The 20,025-nt window shown below is 40.5% G+C and overlaps 2 protein-coding genes across 2 annotated transcripts in view; one reads left to right on the top strand and one right to left on the bottom strand.

The window, feature by feature from the left end:
- The window catches only part of LOC143714420 (uncharacterized), a 596,609-nt gene that overhangs the window by 116,441 nt on the left and 460,143 nt on the right, over positions 1–20,025 (top strand).
- LOC143714404 (endoplasmic reticulum metallopeptidase 1-like) overlaps positions 1–20,025 on the bottom strand; it is a 68,834-nt gene that overhangs the window by 7,216 nt on the left and 41,593 nt on the right. For both annotated transcript variants that reach the window (XM_077205523.1, XM_077205524.1), the window contains exons 3-11: positions 19,323–19,450; positions 14,598–14,703; positions 6,553–6,699; positions 6,180–6,272; positions 5,395–5,607; positions 4,842–5,107; positions 2,794–2,977; positions 1,621–1,814; positions 527–679 (exon numbers count right to left, since the gene is read on the bottom strand). In XM_077205523.1, coding sequence (XP_077061638.1) covers positions 527–679; positions 1,621–1,814; positions 2,794–2,977; positions 4,842–5,107; positions 5,395–5,607; positions 6,180–6,272; positions 6,553–6,699; positions 14,598–14,703; positions 19,323–19,450 — 1,484 coding nt within the window. The remainder of the gene's footprint in view (positions 1–526; positions 680–1,620; positions 1,815–2,793; positions 2,978–4,841; positions 5,108–5,394; positions 5,608–6,179; positions 6,273–6,552; positions 6,700–14,597; positions 14,704–19,322; positions 19,451–20,025) is intronic.

Here is a 20,025-nt window from a genome sequence, read left to right as displayed (position 1 = left end):
TGATTGAGATACTATTACAGTATTTATTAGTATTTTGAAAAGTTTAGTTTTTATTTTTATATTTTCTGTTTAATTTCAATCTTAATCAACGTTTTAGTCATTTTATTGTTTGTTTGTCCTTGTCCTTTTAAATATGTCTTTATAGTTTTTAATGGTAGTTAACATGAACTAACAATGATAAATACTTCTACAACATTTATTAATCTTAATGTTAACCTCAACATTAAGTAATACATAATTAAGATCAAAAGTTGCATCTCTTAACATTAGTTAATGCATTGTGAATTAACATGAACATTTTAATTAACATTGAAAAAGATTAATAAATGCTGTAATATTACATTGCTCATTGTTAGTTCATGTTAGTGTATAACTAATATTACCTTATTGTAAAGCAATACAATTTTTATAAACGTTTTAAATTAAATTAAAATATATATAAAAACAAACCTACTTCCAGCTAATGCTTATTTTATTTCCCGACAGGACAGTATGTTATGCTTTGAGTTTGAGTAAACTCTGGTACCTGGACAAAGACTCGTTTGGGTCGCGGGCTGGACGGGTCACCAGAATACGGGAAGAACAGACCAGAGGAGACCAGAACAAACATCAGCGTGAACACTGACCCCAGAACAGCCAACACACACTTCGTGCTGCGCCACAGATAGATGAAATGCATCTGGAGAGAGAGAGAGAGAGAGAGAGAGAGAGAGAGAGAGAGAGAGAGAGAGATTTCAATGTATTTTCTTTAATTACATTTTGTATTTTCTTTTCCCAACATGATGACAGGCGAAATTGCTCCCCTCTTGTTCCCATTAAAATTCAACCCATTCTCCGATACTTGTCCGAGAGAAATTATGTTCCTATACTGACGACAAGAACGCGGGACATTCTTTAAACGCTTTACGTGAAAACCGCTTAATCTGGCTTAATGTTGTAAGGCAGTGATATTGGACGACCAAATTCAGTATTCACCTTATTACTGTAATAAAGCATATGTAGCTTCATAAGCAGACGAGCCCATAATATGAATGCAATCAATTATCCTACATGTTAAGCATTTTCTTTATAACAACTTTCCATAGGGAGAAAACGCTTAATATAGAAGTATTGTCTGTCCACTTTGTTTACGGTGCCGTTGTTAACTGTAGATGCTGATGACAAGAACATGTAATGTTCAAGTTGTTTTGGCCTTTAATCATATAAAACAGAGAGAAAAGCAAAGGGATGTGATGGAGATGCTAAACAAGAGGCTAAGGTTCAGTAATGGTCATGCGACTCAATCTATTGACGCCAGAGGAAAAGGCACTAGAGGGCGCTCTTAGAGTCTGTGTATTGACACAAAAACCCTAGAAATTAAACTTAGCATTATTTACATATTTTTAAAAAAAAAAGATGTATATCATTTATATTATTTTTAATAAAACAGCATCTTCCATATTTCATTTCTGGTTTAAAAAAGGAAACAGGAATGGATGCAAAAGTACACGAAATTTAAGATGATTTAATCTCTGGTTGTCATACTTTGAATGTTTGAATTCAAATGTTTGAATTTAAAGGTTTGAATTTTGAATGTTTACATTTTAATTGACTCTGTTACAGTTAGTCTGTATGACTCACAAAATAGGTAGACAGAATCACGGTTGCCAGGGTAACAATTGACCCGATGAAGAAGTCGGGTCGGATTCCCCTGGTTCCAGTGCGGCCCTGGATGGGTGTAAACATCTCGCAAACCGCCCAGATGAGGAACATGATGTGGACATACGGTAAGGCAAGACCCACCAGGTACAGGACAGTGTACAACAGAGATGCTCCTACACACACACACACACACACACACACACACACACACACTTGGATTTAGACACATCTTACTGAAGAATTAATCTAAAATGCTTCACAAAAAAAAAAACAACAACATAAGATTAATATCTGAAAACTCCTGTGTAAAATTAACTCTCCTGGGAGTATATGTCACTAAATCATGAATGACCTCATTTAAACGTCAGAGCCCTGATTTCTGCCCTTTGACCCCATCTTCAGCTAAACTACTGTTGGACTTGAACCGGCGCTGCACGGACCGATCGGTTTATGACATTAAAGCACCGCGAGAGATTAGAGAGCAGACGCTCCTTATGCTTTTGAATCACTCTCGCTGTGCTTTGATGTCATAAACCGATCGGTCCGTGCAGCGCCGGTTCAAGTCCAACAAGCCTAGTAACATGGCAAATATGAGGGCTTGAATACACAAAGACTAATGACAACAAGAACAAGTCGAACAAGCCTACTTTGTTGTGTATTGAAGTTTGAATGCTGGTCCATGTTCCAGGGTTATGGTTTCTAGTCAAGTATCTAGGTCATGTTTATTTTGTGTTTCATGCTTAACTCATGGTTCACATTTGTTGGATAATCACCATTATAATAAATGTATAATGTATTTGGGTCCTGGGCATCATGATTTTCTTCTGCGTCCATGTCAGCATTGTTACAGTGAGAGCATATCATTTTTTTCTACACAGTATTGATCAGTATACCTAACAAAAACATTTTCACTTATTTAAAAATAGATTTTTATAGCACTTAAAAAAGCAACAACAAAAAAATGCATAATATACAATTAATATCTTAAACAACCACGACAGCTGTAAAAAGAAATATGCTTCAAATACACCAAATAAGCTTAATCTCAAAGGAATAATGTAGACACACAATGTTTTACTGTACTGATAACTGTCCGCTAGTGGAGACGGGGCAAGTGAATGTGAATCAGGTGTGTGTGGCGTGACCTCTGACCTCTGGTTCTGATGAACATTCTGAGAAGCACTCTGCTGACGAGCGGAAACACCACCATCATCAAAGGCACGTACGCCGAACACAAGCCACGCACAGTGAGGAAGAGCAGCAAACACCACCACAACAGCAGACTGACGTCGAAGAAGAGCTCGGCCAGATCCACACGACTAGCGCTCTGAATACACTGAGAGAGAGAGAGAGAGAGAGAGAGAGAGAGAGAGAGACAGAGAGAGAGAGCGAGAGAGAGAGAGAGAGAGAGAGAGAGAGAGAGATCGGCTGATTATCAGATAGCAATTAAAAAGCGATTACCTGACTGAGTTCTTCTAACTCAGTCAGGTAATTGGTAGAAAGGAAGGCAGACATGAAGGCGTGTTTGAACTCATCCCACTTGGTTATCTTTAACTTTTCAGCTGCACACCAACTCCTGGACCTGTTAGCACTGCATTGATTGTGGCTAGCAGGTCCACATCCATGAGTGGTCTGAGCGACAGGAAGTTTTCACACTTTTCAATGTACTCCAAAACATCACAGGTTTCACGGTTTTGACTAAAGGTAGGAAACTCTAGGTTGATAGGAGGCTTGGGTGTCGACGACGATTGACGATCAAATGTCCCCAAAAAGAGAAAAAATATTATCTGCTGGTACCAGGCCCCACAGAAACACAGGTTGTCCTCCAGCTGAAAGAGGATAGTCCAGGAAAAATATATATTCCAGACTAGTGCGTCCACTTGTAAAGCAGCTCAAAAGTCTAATACTCCATGACTCTTTTTCTCAGAGATCATCTTTTTGGACCAAAAGCTCTGGAGTTAGGTAGCCAAGAGCATGCCACCTCACCACACACGCCACAATCAAAATGGCCGGCCTTTTCCTCTTATGGGCTTGCCCATCATAATAAAAGTCTTTAGTGACCAACAAAAGCCCCCTAATTCCCCCTAGGTGAGCATCGTGCTGGGCTTTACTGTGGCAGTGTAACAGCATAAGAAGCTATACAATAAGAAATAAAGCAACCAATCAGTTGAACGTACAAAGTCAACGCTCTAGTAGGCTACATCGGTACAGTTAAATAGCCTAAATTTATAAAGTCATGTAAATTCACTTTGCCCTTAGCCAAAACGATTTGCCAGGGAACAAATGATAGATTCCTGAGACCACAGATCACCAGTTAGATATACATGATAATGTTAATGAGCACTGAGCACCCGCTGATCGCCTGGATCTCACAATCAATCTTTCAAATAGGCGCCATCTTTATAACTAAAGCACTGAGCTTTAAACAACTAAATTCTCGCCTGAAAAACTCCTCAAACTACATTTCGTGAATACAACAACAGTAGTATTTTTAAATTACATGGGTTTACTCCTCCGCCATTGACGCTTGTTGGTTCGTGCGAGATGCATTCTGGGATACCTGGCAGCTCAGAGAGTCCTGTCTGTCATCAGTTTCTCCCGAAATACATGTAAGAAAGTGGCCGGTGAACTGGGAGAAGAATATAGTAAACTTTATAGTTTCTTCCACTATGTTTGTCTGATATGAATGACACACGTCGGCAAATTCAATTTGAATATATTGTTATTGCTGCTTCCACAGACATCAGTGTGTATTTTACAAACTCCAAATGTATTGTTTTACCAGTGCTTATCTGTATTTAAATATCTGAAACCTCAAATAAACATTATGTGGTTGAAAAAACTGCATAGTTTGTGATATATGACAGTGCTGAGCTCGTCCGACTCTCGCCAACACGCGAAAGCACAGTTTGAATCTGGCAGTTCTGTCACGACACTACATTATAAATCCCATGTGGGACCGTACCGCTCAAAAGGTTAAACATTTTATTTGTTACCATGAATACAGAAATGAAACTGAGGGGGCACAAATCAGATCTGAGGGGGCAATGCCCACTTTTGCCCCCTTGTGGTGCCGGGCCTGGCTAGATGTGAACTGGAACAGTACTTGGGCAGCGACTGATGACGTTTCACAAGAACACATATTGAGAAACAGTGTCATGATTTGACTCGTGTGTGGTGTGTTTTGTCCCCTCACTCACCCTATAGTACAGACTCTTGGCCAGCGTGTGTATCAGCAGGATCATGCCGGCGGCGGCGGATCCGTACAGAGAGACGGCAGCGTAGAAGTGTGTGTACCAGAACATGGAGCGACCCATGAGTGTGACGAGCAGAGACACCAACAGAACCGTCAGCAGAGCCATGACCCAGCTCAGGAGCACCACACACACCGCACACACCAGATCACGGGTGTACCGACAGCCTACTACAATACACACACGCGCCAGATCACGCGTGCACCGACAGCCTGCAGCAAAACAAATGTTACATCAAGGCTAACATCAAATAATATATCAAATAATAATAATATAATAATTATATAAAATATATACAATAAATATTCTATAATATTTAATAAGTATAATGTATATTATCAGCATTTCAGAAATATAGCAATTATATAAGCCTTCTGATGTTCGATAAAAAATTATTCTTCTTTGAAAAAATACCCATTAATGAAATATCTGAATAAAACCATTCAGCGATATCATTAAATAAACACAACTGATGTCTGGTCATGTGACCATCACGTACCCACAGCGCTGCTCAACATGCACTTCCAGCCCAGGTAGATCACCGTGACGACGGCAAACACGCAGTTGATGATGGTGCCGACTCGAGCGGAATACGCCACCATTGTCAATCCCAGCAGGTCGAAGAACACCATGTTACCATGGCGATGCTCCGAAGAATCCGCCAGCTCATCCGACATCACCAGGTGCTTGAGCACAGACAGGATGTTGTCGCCTAGTGACCGTGAGAAACAGGAAGTCCATCATTCTCAAAACAACTGATAGGTAAAGCAAGGCATCCATAGGCAGCAAAACACACATTCACACAAGTTCACACTATCATATCATTAAATAGAGTGAAGGTTATTTGTATTTGGCGTTTTGTCCGAAAGGGAAATTAATTATCTGAACGTGCCCCTCCCGAACTTTATTAATAAAACATCATTTAGTGTCTGCAATTTACTCATCTTTATGGATTGTGAGGGGAACCAGATCCGGATTCAGACCCAGATATAAGATACAGATACTTGTAGAATAATATATATACATATATAAAAAAAAAAAAATGTATATATATATATATATATATATATATATATATATATATATATATATTGCACTTATTTGTATTGGTTAAAGAAAAAAGTGTGTGTGTGTGTGTGTGTGTATGTGATCTTCTCTCCCTCAGCATCTGGAGTGTTTTGAGCAGAACATCAGCTCAGATCTTCACTCTTACTCTCTCAGAAGCAGATGTTTTACTCCTCAGGTCCTCATGTGAACCTGTGGATCAGGAATCATGAGTCTCACCTGCTCTCTGGATGGAGTCGATGTGGATTCGCTCCGGAGTGTCATATTTAGTGTGATAGAGGTAACCGTTCTCTATGAACGCAAGATCAATCCCTGTAGAAGGAGACAGAAGAAGAAGAAGTCTTTAACATGATGGGAATCTCACAGTCTTGATAAAGACTCCTGATTTTATTATTACCAATAACTTTTCTTTTTATATGAACAATACATCACTTAATGAAATACGTATTATTACTGTAAATTTAAGTTTAATCTCTAACTTGTTAATACTGTATTGTTGTATGCCAATGTTCTGCCAATCAGAGCTGCTGTTTTTGATTTGTTTTGTTTTTTTTACCATAACTTCAGATGTTTTACATTGTGCATTCCATACCAGGAATATTCCCGAAGTCCCTGAAGATGCGGAAGTCTGTGTCTGAGGGAATGAATCCGCTCTGGAAAACCTCCTGACCGACGACTGAGGCGAACGGGTGAACAGCGGCTTGCACATACGCCTGGACCAGCCACGGGTTCTCTGGACCTGACACACACACACACACACACACACACACACACACACACACACACACACACACACACACACACACACACACACACACACACACACACACACACACACACACACACACACACACACACACACACACACACACACACACACACACACACACACACAAAATGTTGGGCCAAAATGCCAGGGCCGATTTTTTGTCCTGGTCCAGCCCTGATTTTGGTCCATCTACATCTATGATGATATGATGATGATGCTATGTTAAAATGGCTAAACACCACAATATGGAACACAACCTTGTTTTTCACAATGTAAATTTAAACATAAAAATGGGAAGTCCAAAACTGACTGAAATGTGAGGTAGTTAGGGGGGTTCGGGGGCATGATTCAAAATCCAAAATTTGGATTTCTCTGACCAACATATGTGCAATTTAGGGCTTTTGAAGGCCAACATTTTTTTTGATAAGAAATAGCTTTAAAACTTTGTCATTAGATTATTTGTCAATACCTGCTCTCTCCTCATCTTCATCTTTCTTTTTCTCTCAGTCTCCTTCTGCCCTAATTCTTCCCCTCCTAAAGCTGAGCTTTGACTGATAGTCTTTTCATTTTCGTCTGTGTCAGTGAAGAAAGTAAACATAGGCTCAACTGATATTTATATGTTTTATGAATCATTTCCTGAGACAAGTTAAGTTACTCAAGGATACCAGGAAAGCTGTAGCCTAAGTCAGTATTGCCAATAGGAATCTTCTACAAGCTTTGGAATTTGAAAACGTCTGTTTTTGAATGTTAAAAGTAATTTTAAATAATACTAATTATAGTCTACGTTTAACGCAGTTGTTGGAATTGGCAGACGTTCCCTTAAGAATCATGCGCTGTGGAAACGTGTCAAAGCATTATCAGGTAGGGTATAAATTAGTGTTGTCACGATACTAGAATTTCTAACTTCGATACGATACCTTGAAAAATATCGATATTCGATACCATTTTAGATACCACAGAGAAAAAACCTGCCACAATATTAAGGGGGTATTTTTTTTTATTTAAAGCTAAATATAACAAGTCTAGATATGACAATGAGGTATATTTTACATGAACAAAAATATCCTGAGTTCTATCTGTTAATATTTTTTCATTGGACCAGAGCAAACATTATCCGTTGTGTTTTTATTACCTACTGTTATCAAAGATTATAATATACTGTAACACATGCATTGTTCATCGGTCATAAATGCTGGTTAATACATTAACTTAATTTGATGAACAGATTTAAACGCAAACGTGCGTGCATCACACGTGGAAACAATGCTCACTGGATCAGCATCTAGTCAAGTTACCTTTATTTATATATTGCTTTTAATAATACAGATTGTGTCAAAGCACTTAACAGTATCAGATTGGAGGATAGAGTGTCAGTAATGTATAATAATAAGATTAAACATTCAGTTTTCAGTTAAAGACATTTCATTATTGAATTCAGAGATGCCATTGTCTAGCTCAGTTTAGTTTAATTAGTATCTGTGTAATTAAATTGATGATAATCGCTAATGAAGGCAAATTGCAGAATTAAATAATAATTTTCGAATAAAGTTAAACAGACACAAGTTAATTTACATTTGACCAGTTACAATATTTACTTGTCTACGATTCCTCAGTCAGATTACGTTAACTTTAAGAATTAAGGTGAAAAAACGAGACAACACAGACTCATATCAACAACAATACTAGGCCATCTTGGTTAATGTTTCAGAAAAGTTAAAATGAGAAGAGATTTTTTTAGCAGTGGTGCAGGTCTGTCCAAACAACAAACACCCCTGATGCTGAGCATATGCTGCTAAATGGTATCCCTGGAGCCAATTCCTTAATTATTAAATAATTTAAAAAAATGATTGATGTGAGGGACAGGGCCGGAGTGGGGCCACTTTTCAGCCAGGGAGTTTCAGGCCTAAGACCGGCCCACTTTTTCCATGGTGGTGGAAATTGGATGAATAAAAGCAACAGTTCAGCTCTTACTATTGTGTAGTTTTTATTAATACCATGGTTCAAAAAATAATGTAAAGGTTAAATAATAATTACTAACTTAAGCTGAGAAGTTAACAAAAATATTCCACTATTCAAAAAACAAGACCCGCGATGAGGTAACGATTAACCAGGCTCTCCGGTAAAAAATTTCTCTTTGCCTCCACGGCCTGAGCATATCCTCTCAGGGACCTCTCTCCCTGGGGAGGGAAAGGAAGCTTGCCCAACTTGCTGTCGTTGATAGCTGACTGCCACCATAGTTCCTGGTCAGCTGATTGTTGTTTTAGTGGGGATGACATACTGTCCGCTGGGTTCAGAATGGGTCGGTTCATTCTGTCACGGTGAGACATGGAGATAAACCCAAACGCAGACAGTATAAAATAAGACACGGTTTAATGACAAAAACAGGAAAACAAAACCCACGAGGGGGCAAAACAGATGGAACACAGAATACCAGACTGACTAGACTAAACTGGGAAACAAATGAACACGAAAACAAACAAGACTTCAAGAGATGCTAATAATGACTAGATGTACACAGGGTACTCACGATCAACGTATAACAATGAACCGACACAAGACAGCAAACACAAGGGGATTAAATAGGAAGACTAATCAAACATAACAGGTGACACGGGTGAAACACTAATGACAGAATCAGGATAACAAGGGGGCGGGGTAACGAGACAACACAAGCACATGACCAAAACACAAGGCCATGTGCTTGCACACAGAACATGGTTCTGTCATGATCCTGCCAAAATACTAGAACTCACAGACCTGATGGCAGAACCATGACAGATTATGTGTAAACATAATATCATCTGGCTGTTATAACTCAATTACAACAGTCAAACAAAAGATTGATTAAATATTTAAAGGTCACCTGCCTAACTAAAACAAACACTGATCTCCCTAATGGTGACTAAAAATTTAGATTTTCTCCATCAGTGATTCTGCTTGTTATCATCAGGTGTCTTCAATAATGCTCAAACATCACTCAATTAATCATTTAATTAGCTCATTAACTTTATCACATTTGATTGTTAATTTAACACTCATATTTTAACACTTTAACAATATTGAGTCTGGAGCCAAATAATCTCCCATTAGAGTTCAACACAGGAGTTTTTGCTGTGTGAGTTCATTGGTGGAATAAAATATGGCAGGAATTTTACTTTCTGACCCTGGATTTGAAACCTCTGATTATAGTTGATTTTATAGTGCATCTTAACTAGAGATGAAATGGCATGAAAATTTCATTTCTTGATTATAGTGACCAAAATTATCACGGTTATCACAGAATCCTGTTCAAAAAGTAGGCTACTAATATTATACAATAAAATCAATTCACCAAGTTTTATGTCGAAAACCAGCAAATGACAAATATAATTAGCATTAATATGCACTTTTTGTTTACATAAACATTAGAATAACAACACTAAAAATGATGGCCAGATTTAAAGGAGTGTCTTGCTACATGTTATACTAACATGATGTAGCCTACAAGTTCAAATAAAGTTTTGACAAAAAAAGATCTATAAAAAGAAACCTCGCATATTTCAGCCTTTAAATCATTTTTATAAAAAGAATGAGTCAACTACTGGTAGCTCGCTCGCGAGTTGTTGGAGACCCCTGGACTAATGTGACAAATGTAAAAAAAAAAAAAAAAAAAAAACGGGAATTCTCCCGATTACCCACACCGGGCCTGGTGAGGGATATTGATAGTCAAACAATCTTTTGGGTGCCCGCAGCCCGCTCGCAGTGTGAAGCGCGTGTCCGCGCTATTCTCCGACATGCCCGCCCGCGGGGTGTTTTTTACGCGTGTCCGCGCTATTCTCTGACATGCCCGCTCGCATTGTTCTTTATCAATCAACCAAAGCCGGTCGCACTCGCCATCTTTCCATTCACTTTTGCTATTTAACCAGAGCGAATGAGACGAGTGCATCACGTGTGGTTTATGTCAACGCGCCTTTGGAGAGAAGTGAACGTGACTGCTCGGCTAGTAGGCTTTCGGTGTATCGATACTTCGGGAAGTTAGTATTGGAACCGTTCAGATATTTCAGTATCGATATTTATCAAAATATCGATATTTTTAACAACACTACTATAAATATAATATACAATATAATAATAAATAATAAAATATATTACAACAAGGGACAAAAATTGTCCGGCGAATATCGAACCTAAAACTAACTTTACCGCGCTCAACCACCATGAGTGCATTTCACGCATTAGTAATCACTGGCGTTCAGCGGGGAGGGGAGGCGTGATGCACTCAAGTCAGACAGAAGAACCGTGAGAACATAACGTCGGGAAGCGTATTTGTGAAGGCGGGGCCAGGCGGTGATATTCAGTTTTGATTTGATGAATGATGAGAATCATTGAATTTGATGAGAATGATTTGATTTGAACCTATTTATTTATTAATTTATCTGAGGTGCCGAAACGCAGTTCCGGAACTTTCCGGCCCACGCCTCCGCTGAAAAATAATAAACTACGCCTACTTCATTATTGCAACTTTGGCCCCGCCCACTGGTGTGTTAGTGAGATGACGAGGAGAGAAAATCCATACAGGATCACTGGACCTTCCAAAGGATCCGAATGCTAGGAATGTGCTTTTTTTTTTCAACAATGTGAATGTCTCAGTTGAGTATTATTTATTTATATCTGGTACATTTCACTGTGGATTATTTGGTAAATCAGTCGCAATTTCGGCACAGGCTTTGCAAACAGATTTTTACTATATGGAGTTGACAGTATTGCCACAACATGTAATTAATGGTGTTATTTCATATGTCTGATCTGGGCGTTTACACTGAAATCTCACAGCAGCCAATCACAGCAGTGGGCGTTTACACTGAAGTCTCACAGCAGCCAATCACAGCAGTGGGCGTTTACACTGAAGTCTCACAGCAGCCAATCACACCAGTGGACATATAAATTTAAGCACTAAATGGAATAGCTCTGCAGTACTTGAGCGAGCTCTTAACACATTATAGTCCTTCACGTCTATTGCAATCTCAAAATTCCGGCCAGTTGATAATATCTAGAATATCAAAATCGACTGCTGCCAGTAGATCCTTCTCCTATTTATCACCAAAACTTTGGAACAATCTTCCTAACATTGTCTGGGACGCAGACACACTCTGTCAGTTCAAATCTAGGCTAAAAACATTTATTTGGCCTAGCATACACATAACACATTATAGATTATGTAAGATATATATAAGATAATTGTGTTTGTCAATTTAGCTCAAAGGAATTATTAATTAATTTATAGGGAATTCGAAAGAATCACTTATTACAACCGAGCAAATGACTCGTTCGCGGTTCATTTGAACTGGCTGTAACTATCAGCTCTGCAGCGGATATAATATATCCAACTCTAGTTAAATACTATTTGTTAGCAAGGTAACTTAGATCAGCAGTTTAAGACATTAAATTCGTAAGCACATAACACAAGTAACACTTTTCTTTAAAATACAAGCAAGACATTATGGATTATTCTAACACATAAAACTAATATCTAACACAAACACACACACATTCATACGAGTTGGAGAAAGAAAGAAAGGGTGAGGAAAGAGTTTTACGAGTGAGATGATGAAATCCCAAGTTTCTATATGCACTTATAAGACATAACCTGAACGAACTATCAAGCATTAATTTAACCCTTCGTTTCTTAAGTGGGTTATTAAATCTATATCAATGCACCAGTTCAGTTTAAAAGTCTAGAGGTTACTTGCGTGTCGTTGCTTTGCTTTTGGGGTTCCCTTTTTGTCGGCGTAAAAGGGGTTTCCCGGGTTATTTGGTCGGCCGGTGTCCTCGTGCCTGATGTCTTGGGCGGCCAGTCACGTTGTGTGCTGGCAGGTGAATTAAAGTCTTTGTTGAAGCTGGCTTTGCAAAAGAAACGTAGACCGAAATCTTGCCGCAAAACTAAACTTAGAACCGAGACTCACAACGGAAGAGAAAGGAAACTAAGAAAAGAAATGTAAATTGAGATGAGAGTAGACGATGGCTTGAATGAAGTTGTTTAACACATGTTCTTCTGATCTTGATTTGGGTTCTTTTGTCTCTGAGCGTATACATGGTTACTAGTCTGTCTGGTTTCTCCGTCATGGCTTCTCCATGGCGGTTTTGGAATCTACTTTTTCATTTTCTCTTCTCGTCTTCTGCTCTTCTTTTTTTTAGCTTTGTTCGCGTCTAAGATTTTAAACTCAAAAGTTCGTCCAGCCTCCTGGAGATATCTAACCAATTAGACACTGGCTTTATTTAGGAGGTGGCTCTATTTTCTTCTTATCGTAAATCATGCGTTATCTGTGATCTCCTTGCTCTCCAGCACTAGCAGAGAGAACAAGAGGCCACAGTTTAGACATTATTACCATTATAAGAATACGAAACAATTTACACAGATTTCAATCAAGCCATCTTTTGAATTAAGAACATACGATCCTGCTGACAGGAAACACGACACACTTTCATTCACACACCTAATAGTTATAGCAGTTACATGAATCATATGGCATCTAAGCATATTAGACACACACATATATTGTAGAAACAACATAGAATTATGTAGTTGCATGATGTTTTGTTCTTAGTCCATCGATAATTGTTCTGGGGTGATTTCATGTATTGTTATGGGTAAAACCTCAGTTCTCTGGTTTGAAGAGAAGAGAACTTTGGTTTGGTCATTCAGAGGTCCTTAAGGACTCCAGGAGGTCTGGAATGTTTGGGGTTTCAGCAACTTCTGCTCTTGACATCTTGATCGAGCTGTGAGCTCTGAGCATCTCTGAACCAATCAGTCTTCTCAAAACTATCTCACATTGACACGTTCTTCCTTTAGTTTGGCTCAGTTCTCTTTGAAGCTTGCATGGCCATAAAGTTCTTAGCTGGGGGTTTTCGTTGGTTAGGTAGACTGGCAGGAGCCGGGATGGGTGATTTGAGGTCTGGAATGTTTAGTTCTGTGTGGAGTTACGTTTGAACAAATCACCTGGAAGATTAAATTGTGTTTTGGTTCGCACTCAATCCTACAATTATAATTTAATGTTAGGCTGCATTGTTTAGAGATCCGGGAACACTACCCATAAATCCCTGTTACATCATAAGAAGGATGGCGTCTATGCCTCTCTGTTTATCCGAGGTTTACCCGACCTCACCTGGACACAACGACAATGCAGTCCTGAAGTGTCAACTAGTCTCTCCCCTGTGAAGGCCTCCCTCCCTTTACCTCTCTACAGATAAAACGTTGTCGTGATAATTCTGGTTCACGTGGCTATGCAGAAGCAATAAAAGTTCTGTATTTAAAAATTTTCAAGGCTTGTTCCTTGGAACCTATTTCATGGTTTGCGTTCTCGAGACACCAGGTACTGTTTTGTGCAAATGAGCGGCCGGATCGCATTAAGAGTTTTCTCTTAGAATGGAAGTGAATCAAATAAATCTAACTTTAGCTGGACAATAACTTTATTCTAGAGCTGCTGTAAAACCCAAACAATCCCTGTTACTTTAATTTCCTATTATCACTGTAAAGCTGCTTTGAAACAATCCATATGGTTAAAAGTGCAATATAAATGAAGGTGACTTGACTTGACTAGAAATCACTTTTACAATGAAGCTTCATCATTTATTCTAGTTTTTCAAGACCATGTGATTCCTGGGGTGAATTAAAACAAGAAATATCTTGATTTGTAGCTGCTTTAGCTGATTGTCATGCTTGCTCTGTGTTCTTGAGGCCGAGAACCACTGGTTTAGCGAGGCACGAGCGTGAGTAAATGATGACAGAAGATGAGGTGAATCTCTTTAACTCTGGCACTTGTTCTACAGTTCAGATTCTCCTGCTGCAGGCATTCAGCTCTAATACACACAGGTATTTGTGGAGTGCTTACCTGTCTGAAACACCAACTCTTTCCCTCCCACTCCTGCTGCCTCCAGGTTCACAAACGCTCGCACCTGCTGAGCCCAGGGATGCTGGGTAATGAAGCCGTGACTCCCCTGAGAGAGAGACAGATGTTAACAGAGATAAAACTACACCTTAACTTGCAAGAGAGTGTGTGTGTGTGTGTGTGTGTGTGTGTGTGTGTGTGTGTGTGTGTGTGTGTGTGTGTGTGTGTGTGTGTGTGTGTGTGTGTGTGTGTGTGGTGTGTGTGGTGTGTGTGTGTGTGGCAAACACACAGTGAGACCGTGAATGGTGAAGGTGATGTGAGCGATTCACATCAAACCGACTGAACACATTTCACTAAGATAATCACATGCTCGCTGAGGTCATCGTGCTTGGACAACTTCTGCCCCCTGTCATCCAGGCCAGCCCGCGTCACCCCCTCTGTCTGCTGGCTATCTGATGTTCTCCGACAACATCACTCTAAATTCAGGGCTGCAGAGAGGAAGTGACGCAAATCAAAAGATCCTACTGACCTTGGTCTTTATCAATCCCTTCTCTCTTCCTTCTCTGCTAATATCTCTACTGCTAAAATGACTTACTATCACAGCAAAATTAACAATTCTTCTGACTCTAAAAAAACATTTTCCTCTGTTCTCAATCCTCCTCCTCCTCCATCAAGTCATGTCAAGTCACCTTTATTTATATACTGGTGTTTACAATACAGACTGTATCAACTGCAGCTGCACAGTGATAACATGAAAATAATACAACAAAGTTGTTTCTAGAAGAAAATTGCATCATCGTCCACCTTGAGTAAGGCAGATCAATAATATTGTTGAATATTAAATGTCTCCAACTAAGCAAGCCAAAAGCCAAAGCAACAGTGGCAAGGAACCAAAACTCCATCAGTGACAGAATGGAGAAAAAAACCTTGGGAAAAACCAGGCTCAGTCGGAGGGCCAGTTCTCCTCTAGCCAACGAACGAACAGTGTATGATTATGATTCGGGCAGCATTACAGGTCAGAAGTCAGATTGGATCAGAACATTCAGAGAATTTATCCTTTTCCATCTGGTTGGAAGTCGGAGCCATCACGCAGCTAACAGCTGACGATTTTGCCATATTCTTCATTAATAAATCAATAACCAACGGCGGCCAATTTCTCACACCACATACTGACACACACATCTTAACAGCTTACACACACATTCTCCCTTCTTTCTCTCAGCTCTCAGAGGCAGAAGTCTTCAAACTCAGCATTTGCAATCACCCTACTAACTGTCCGCTTGATCCAATTCCCACTCATCTACTTCAAGCCATTTCTTCCTCAGTGGTACCTGTACTCACTCACTCATATCATCAACGCTTCTCTTTACACTGGTATCTTTCCCACAGCTTTTAAGCAGGCTCGGGTAACCCCACCGCTTAAGAAACCCACTCTAAATAAGAACAACCACCTGAACAACAAGTAGTCTAGCTTCAAAAGCAACACTTTACTGAGACTGCCCTGCTCTCAGTTATTGAAGCTCTGAGAACGGCAAGAGCAGCCTCTAAACCCTCAGTTCTCATCCTGCTGGATCTGTCTGCTGCGTTTGACACAGTTAACCATCAGATCCTCCTGTCAATCCTAAAGACGAAGGGCATCTCGGGAACTGCACTCCAATGGTTCAAGTCTTACCTCTCAGGTAGATCCTTTAGGGTGTCGTGGAGGGATGTGGTGTCTAAGACCCAACATCTAGCTACTGAAGTGCCTCAGGGCTCAGTGCTTGGAGCGCTTCTCTTCTCCATCTACATGTCATCACATGAGGATCTGTCATTCAGAAACATGGTTTATCCCATCACTGCTTTGCTGACAACACACAACTCTACCTCTCATTCCAGCCTGATGATCCGACGGTAGCTGATCGTATATCAGCCTGCCTGACAGACATTTCTGGCTGGATGAAGGACCACCACCTTCAACTAAACCTTGCAAAGACAGAGCTACTCGTGGTCCCGGCCAACCCAACACTTCACCACAACTTCACCATTTAGATAGGCTCGTCATCCATAACTCCATCAAGGTCAGCCAGGAACCTTGGAGTGGTAATTGGTGATCAATTGAACATCACAGACCACATTTCTAGAACTGCCCGGTCCCATTAGGAGGATCAGGCCCTTCCTATCAGAGCTACACAACTACTTGTCCAAGCGCTAGTTCTATCCAGACTGGACTATTGTAATGTTCTCATGGCTGGTCTTCCAGCTTGCTCTGTCAAACCTCTGCAACTGATCCAGATGCCGCAGCAAGAGTGGTCTTTAACGAGCCGAAGAGAGCAAACGTCACTCCACTCATAAACCTGCACTGGCTGCCAGTTGCCGATCACATCAAAATCAAGGCACTGATGTTTGCCTATAGAACAAGGGACCTGGGGACCTGGTTTACACACGCAACTGCATCACAGACAACATTTCGGTGAGACCTCTCCATGTTTCAGATCATTTCCTCATTACTTTCAGTCTACAACTCTCTACCCCTGCACCACCAACCCCACCACCACTAACTTTCAGGCGAAACCTGCGCTCACTTTCTCCCTCCCATCTTTCCTCTGCTGTGTCATCTTCTCTTCCCCCACCCTCACAATTCTCATCTCTGGATGTAAATACCGCAACGGATACCTTATGCTCCATCTTAACTTCTTCTCTAGACAATATCTGCCATCTCTCCACCAGGCCAGCACGCGCTACTCCCTCCAACCCCTGGTTATCTGAGGTTCTTTGTGAACACCGGACTGAACTCAGGGCAGCGGAGAGGAAATGGCGCAAATCAAAAGACACATCTGACCTGAGTATGTATAAATCTCTCCTCTCTTCCTTTTCTGTTCATGTTCATGCTGCAAAATCTTCATACTTCCACAACAAGATAAACAGCTCGTCCAACACACGATCACTCTTTAACTCACCCCCACCCACCTCCTCTTTAACTGCTGACGATTTTGCAAACTTCTTCACCAACAAAACAACAACTATCAGCAGTCAGTTGTCAGCTCCACACACACAGGAACCCAGACTGACCACTTCCACAGCCAATATCCTTCTGTCCTCCTTTTCTCCGCTAACCGAGGAAGAAGTATCTACACTTCTCCTCTCCAGTCATCCTACCACCTGCCCTCTAGACCCCATCCCCTCACACCTTCTACAAGCAATCTCTCCCACACTTCTACCAGCACTCACACACATCATAAACTCATCCCTACATACTGGCACTTTCCCTACAGCATTCAAACAGGCTTGGGTTACTCCACTACTTAAAAAACCGACACTAAACACATCATCTGTAGAGAATTACAGACCTATCTCTCTCCTACCATTCATTGCGAAAACACTTGAAAGAACCGTTTTCAACCAAGTAACATCCTTCTTGTCTCAAAACAACCAGCTAGATGTCAACCAATCTGGCTTCAAGAAAGGGCATTCAACTGAGACTGCATTACTGGCGGTCACTGCATTACTGGCGTCTCTACAGCACGACTTCACTATCCAGCTAGATTCATCATCAATCACCCCATCAAGGTCGGTCAGAAATCTTGGAGTAACGTTTGATGACCAGCTTACCTTCACAGATCACATTTCAAAGACGATCATGCAGGTTTGCACTGCACAACATCAGGAATATCAGGCCTTTCCTTACTGAGCATGCAACACAACTTCTCGTCCAGGCCCTGGTCATTTCTAAGCTTGACTACTGCAATGCTCTTCTGGCCGGACTTCCATCATGTGCAACTAAACCTCTACAAATGATTCAGAATGCTTCAGCTCGTCTGGTCTTCAACGAGCCCAAAAGGGCCCACGTCACTCCTCTGTTCATCTCTCTGCACTGTCTACCTCTCGCTGCTCGCATCAAGTTCAAGGCATTGACGCTTGCTTACAGATCCATCACATGCTCAGCTCCCTCCTACTTTCACTCACTCCTACGAGTCTACATCCCTACCAGAAGCCTACGATCGGTCAAAGAGCGACGTCTCGTGGTTCCATCACAGAAAGCCACAAAATCACTTTCCAGAACATTCTAATTCACAGTTCCATGCTGGTGGATCGCTCTCCCCACCCTCATCAGGAATGCAGAATCCCTGACAACATTAAAAAAACAGCTGAAAACCCATCTCTTCCGCGAGCACTTAACCTCATAGAATTTTTTTTTTTAAAAACCTTCCCCTTCCCTTTAAAACCTCACTTGTCGGGTTTATGCTACTCTGAATAATGCCTGAGCTTTGTATTTTGAGCACTTCTTGCGTTGTTTTTGCCTCTTCATGATGACTCGCTTAATTCAGTCCTAACTTGTAAGTCGCTTTGGATAAAAGCGTCTGCTAAATGACTAAATGTAAATGTAAACATCCACTGGCTCTACACCCCTATACCTAAAGTCATTACTCCAGACTTATGTGCCATCCAGAATCTTGTGTTCTGCAAGTGAATGTCGCCTTGTGGTGACACTTGATCCATTGATACTAACACTTGCTTTTCTCTTCTCTTCTACTTTATATCTATACAAAAATAATAATAATAATAAAAAACTTCAACTGCATCAGAATAAACTGGGAAGGGTCAGAGTACTTACATATTGTTGTCCTATTGTTAGTTTAACTGCTTCTATAGCTCTCCTCATTTGTCGCTTTGTCAAGTAGCTTTGGATAAAAGTGTCTGCTAAATAATTAAATGTAAATGTCAAAGGTCAGCCGTGCCATAACCTCTCACCAGCAGCCCGCTCTCCTCTGCCCCGTTGAACAGGAAGATGACGCCGTGTTTGAGTGGTGTAGAGAGATTGGCCAGAGAACGTAAAACCTCCAACATCACTGAACAGCTGACAGCGTCATCACTGGCTCCTGAAACACACACACACACACACACACACACACACACACACACACACACACACACACACAGACACAGACACACACACACACACACACACACACACACACACACACACACAGACACACACACACACACACACACACACACACACACACACACACACACACACACACACACACACACACACACACGTTATTGATAAAACAGTACCTGCAATTATTACAGATACACTAGAGTGAAGCATGTAAACTAATCTAGAAACATGATTCAAAGAAAATAATAAAACATGCTATGCATACAAATGCATAAAACCATTAATTATAAGCAAGATGCTGATAATGCAGTTTCAAAAATAAAATGTAATCCTGTCAATCAAATGCATTCAAATCATAACTGACTAAGATTTCACATAAATCCAAATGTGAAAGAACAGCAACACTGTTGTGAAACAAAATCACATTCTGACTAAAACCACAACGCCTATAAAGGTTATGTGTGTGACTTCACCATTGGCCGGAGTCACTGCGGTCACACCCACTGAGTGGCAGAAACACTGAGAGACAGAAACTCTGAGTGGCAGAAA

Source organism: Siphateles boraxobius, unplaced genomic scaffold (assembly GCF_051911475.1).
Source record: "Siphateles boraxobius isolate OS27281-9 unplaced genomic scaffold, OSU_SipBor_1 54, whole genome shotgun sequence".
NCBI classification, from domain to species: Eukaryota; Metazoa; Chordata; class Actinopteri; order Cypriniformes; family Leuciscidae; genus Siphateles; species Siphateles boraxobius.
The sequence above is the reverse complement of the archived record's forward strand: the minus strand, read 5'-3'. Positions and strand labels throughout refer to the sequence as shown.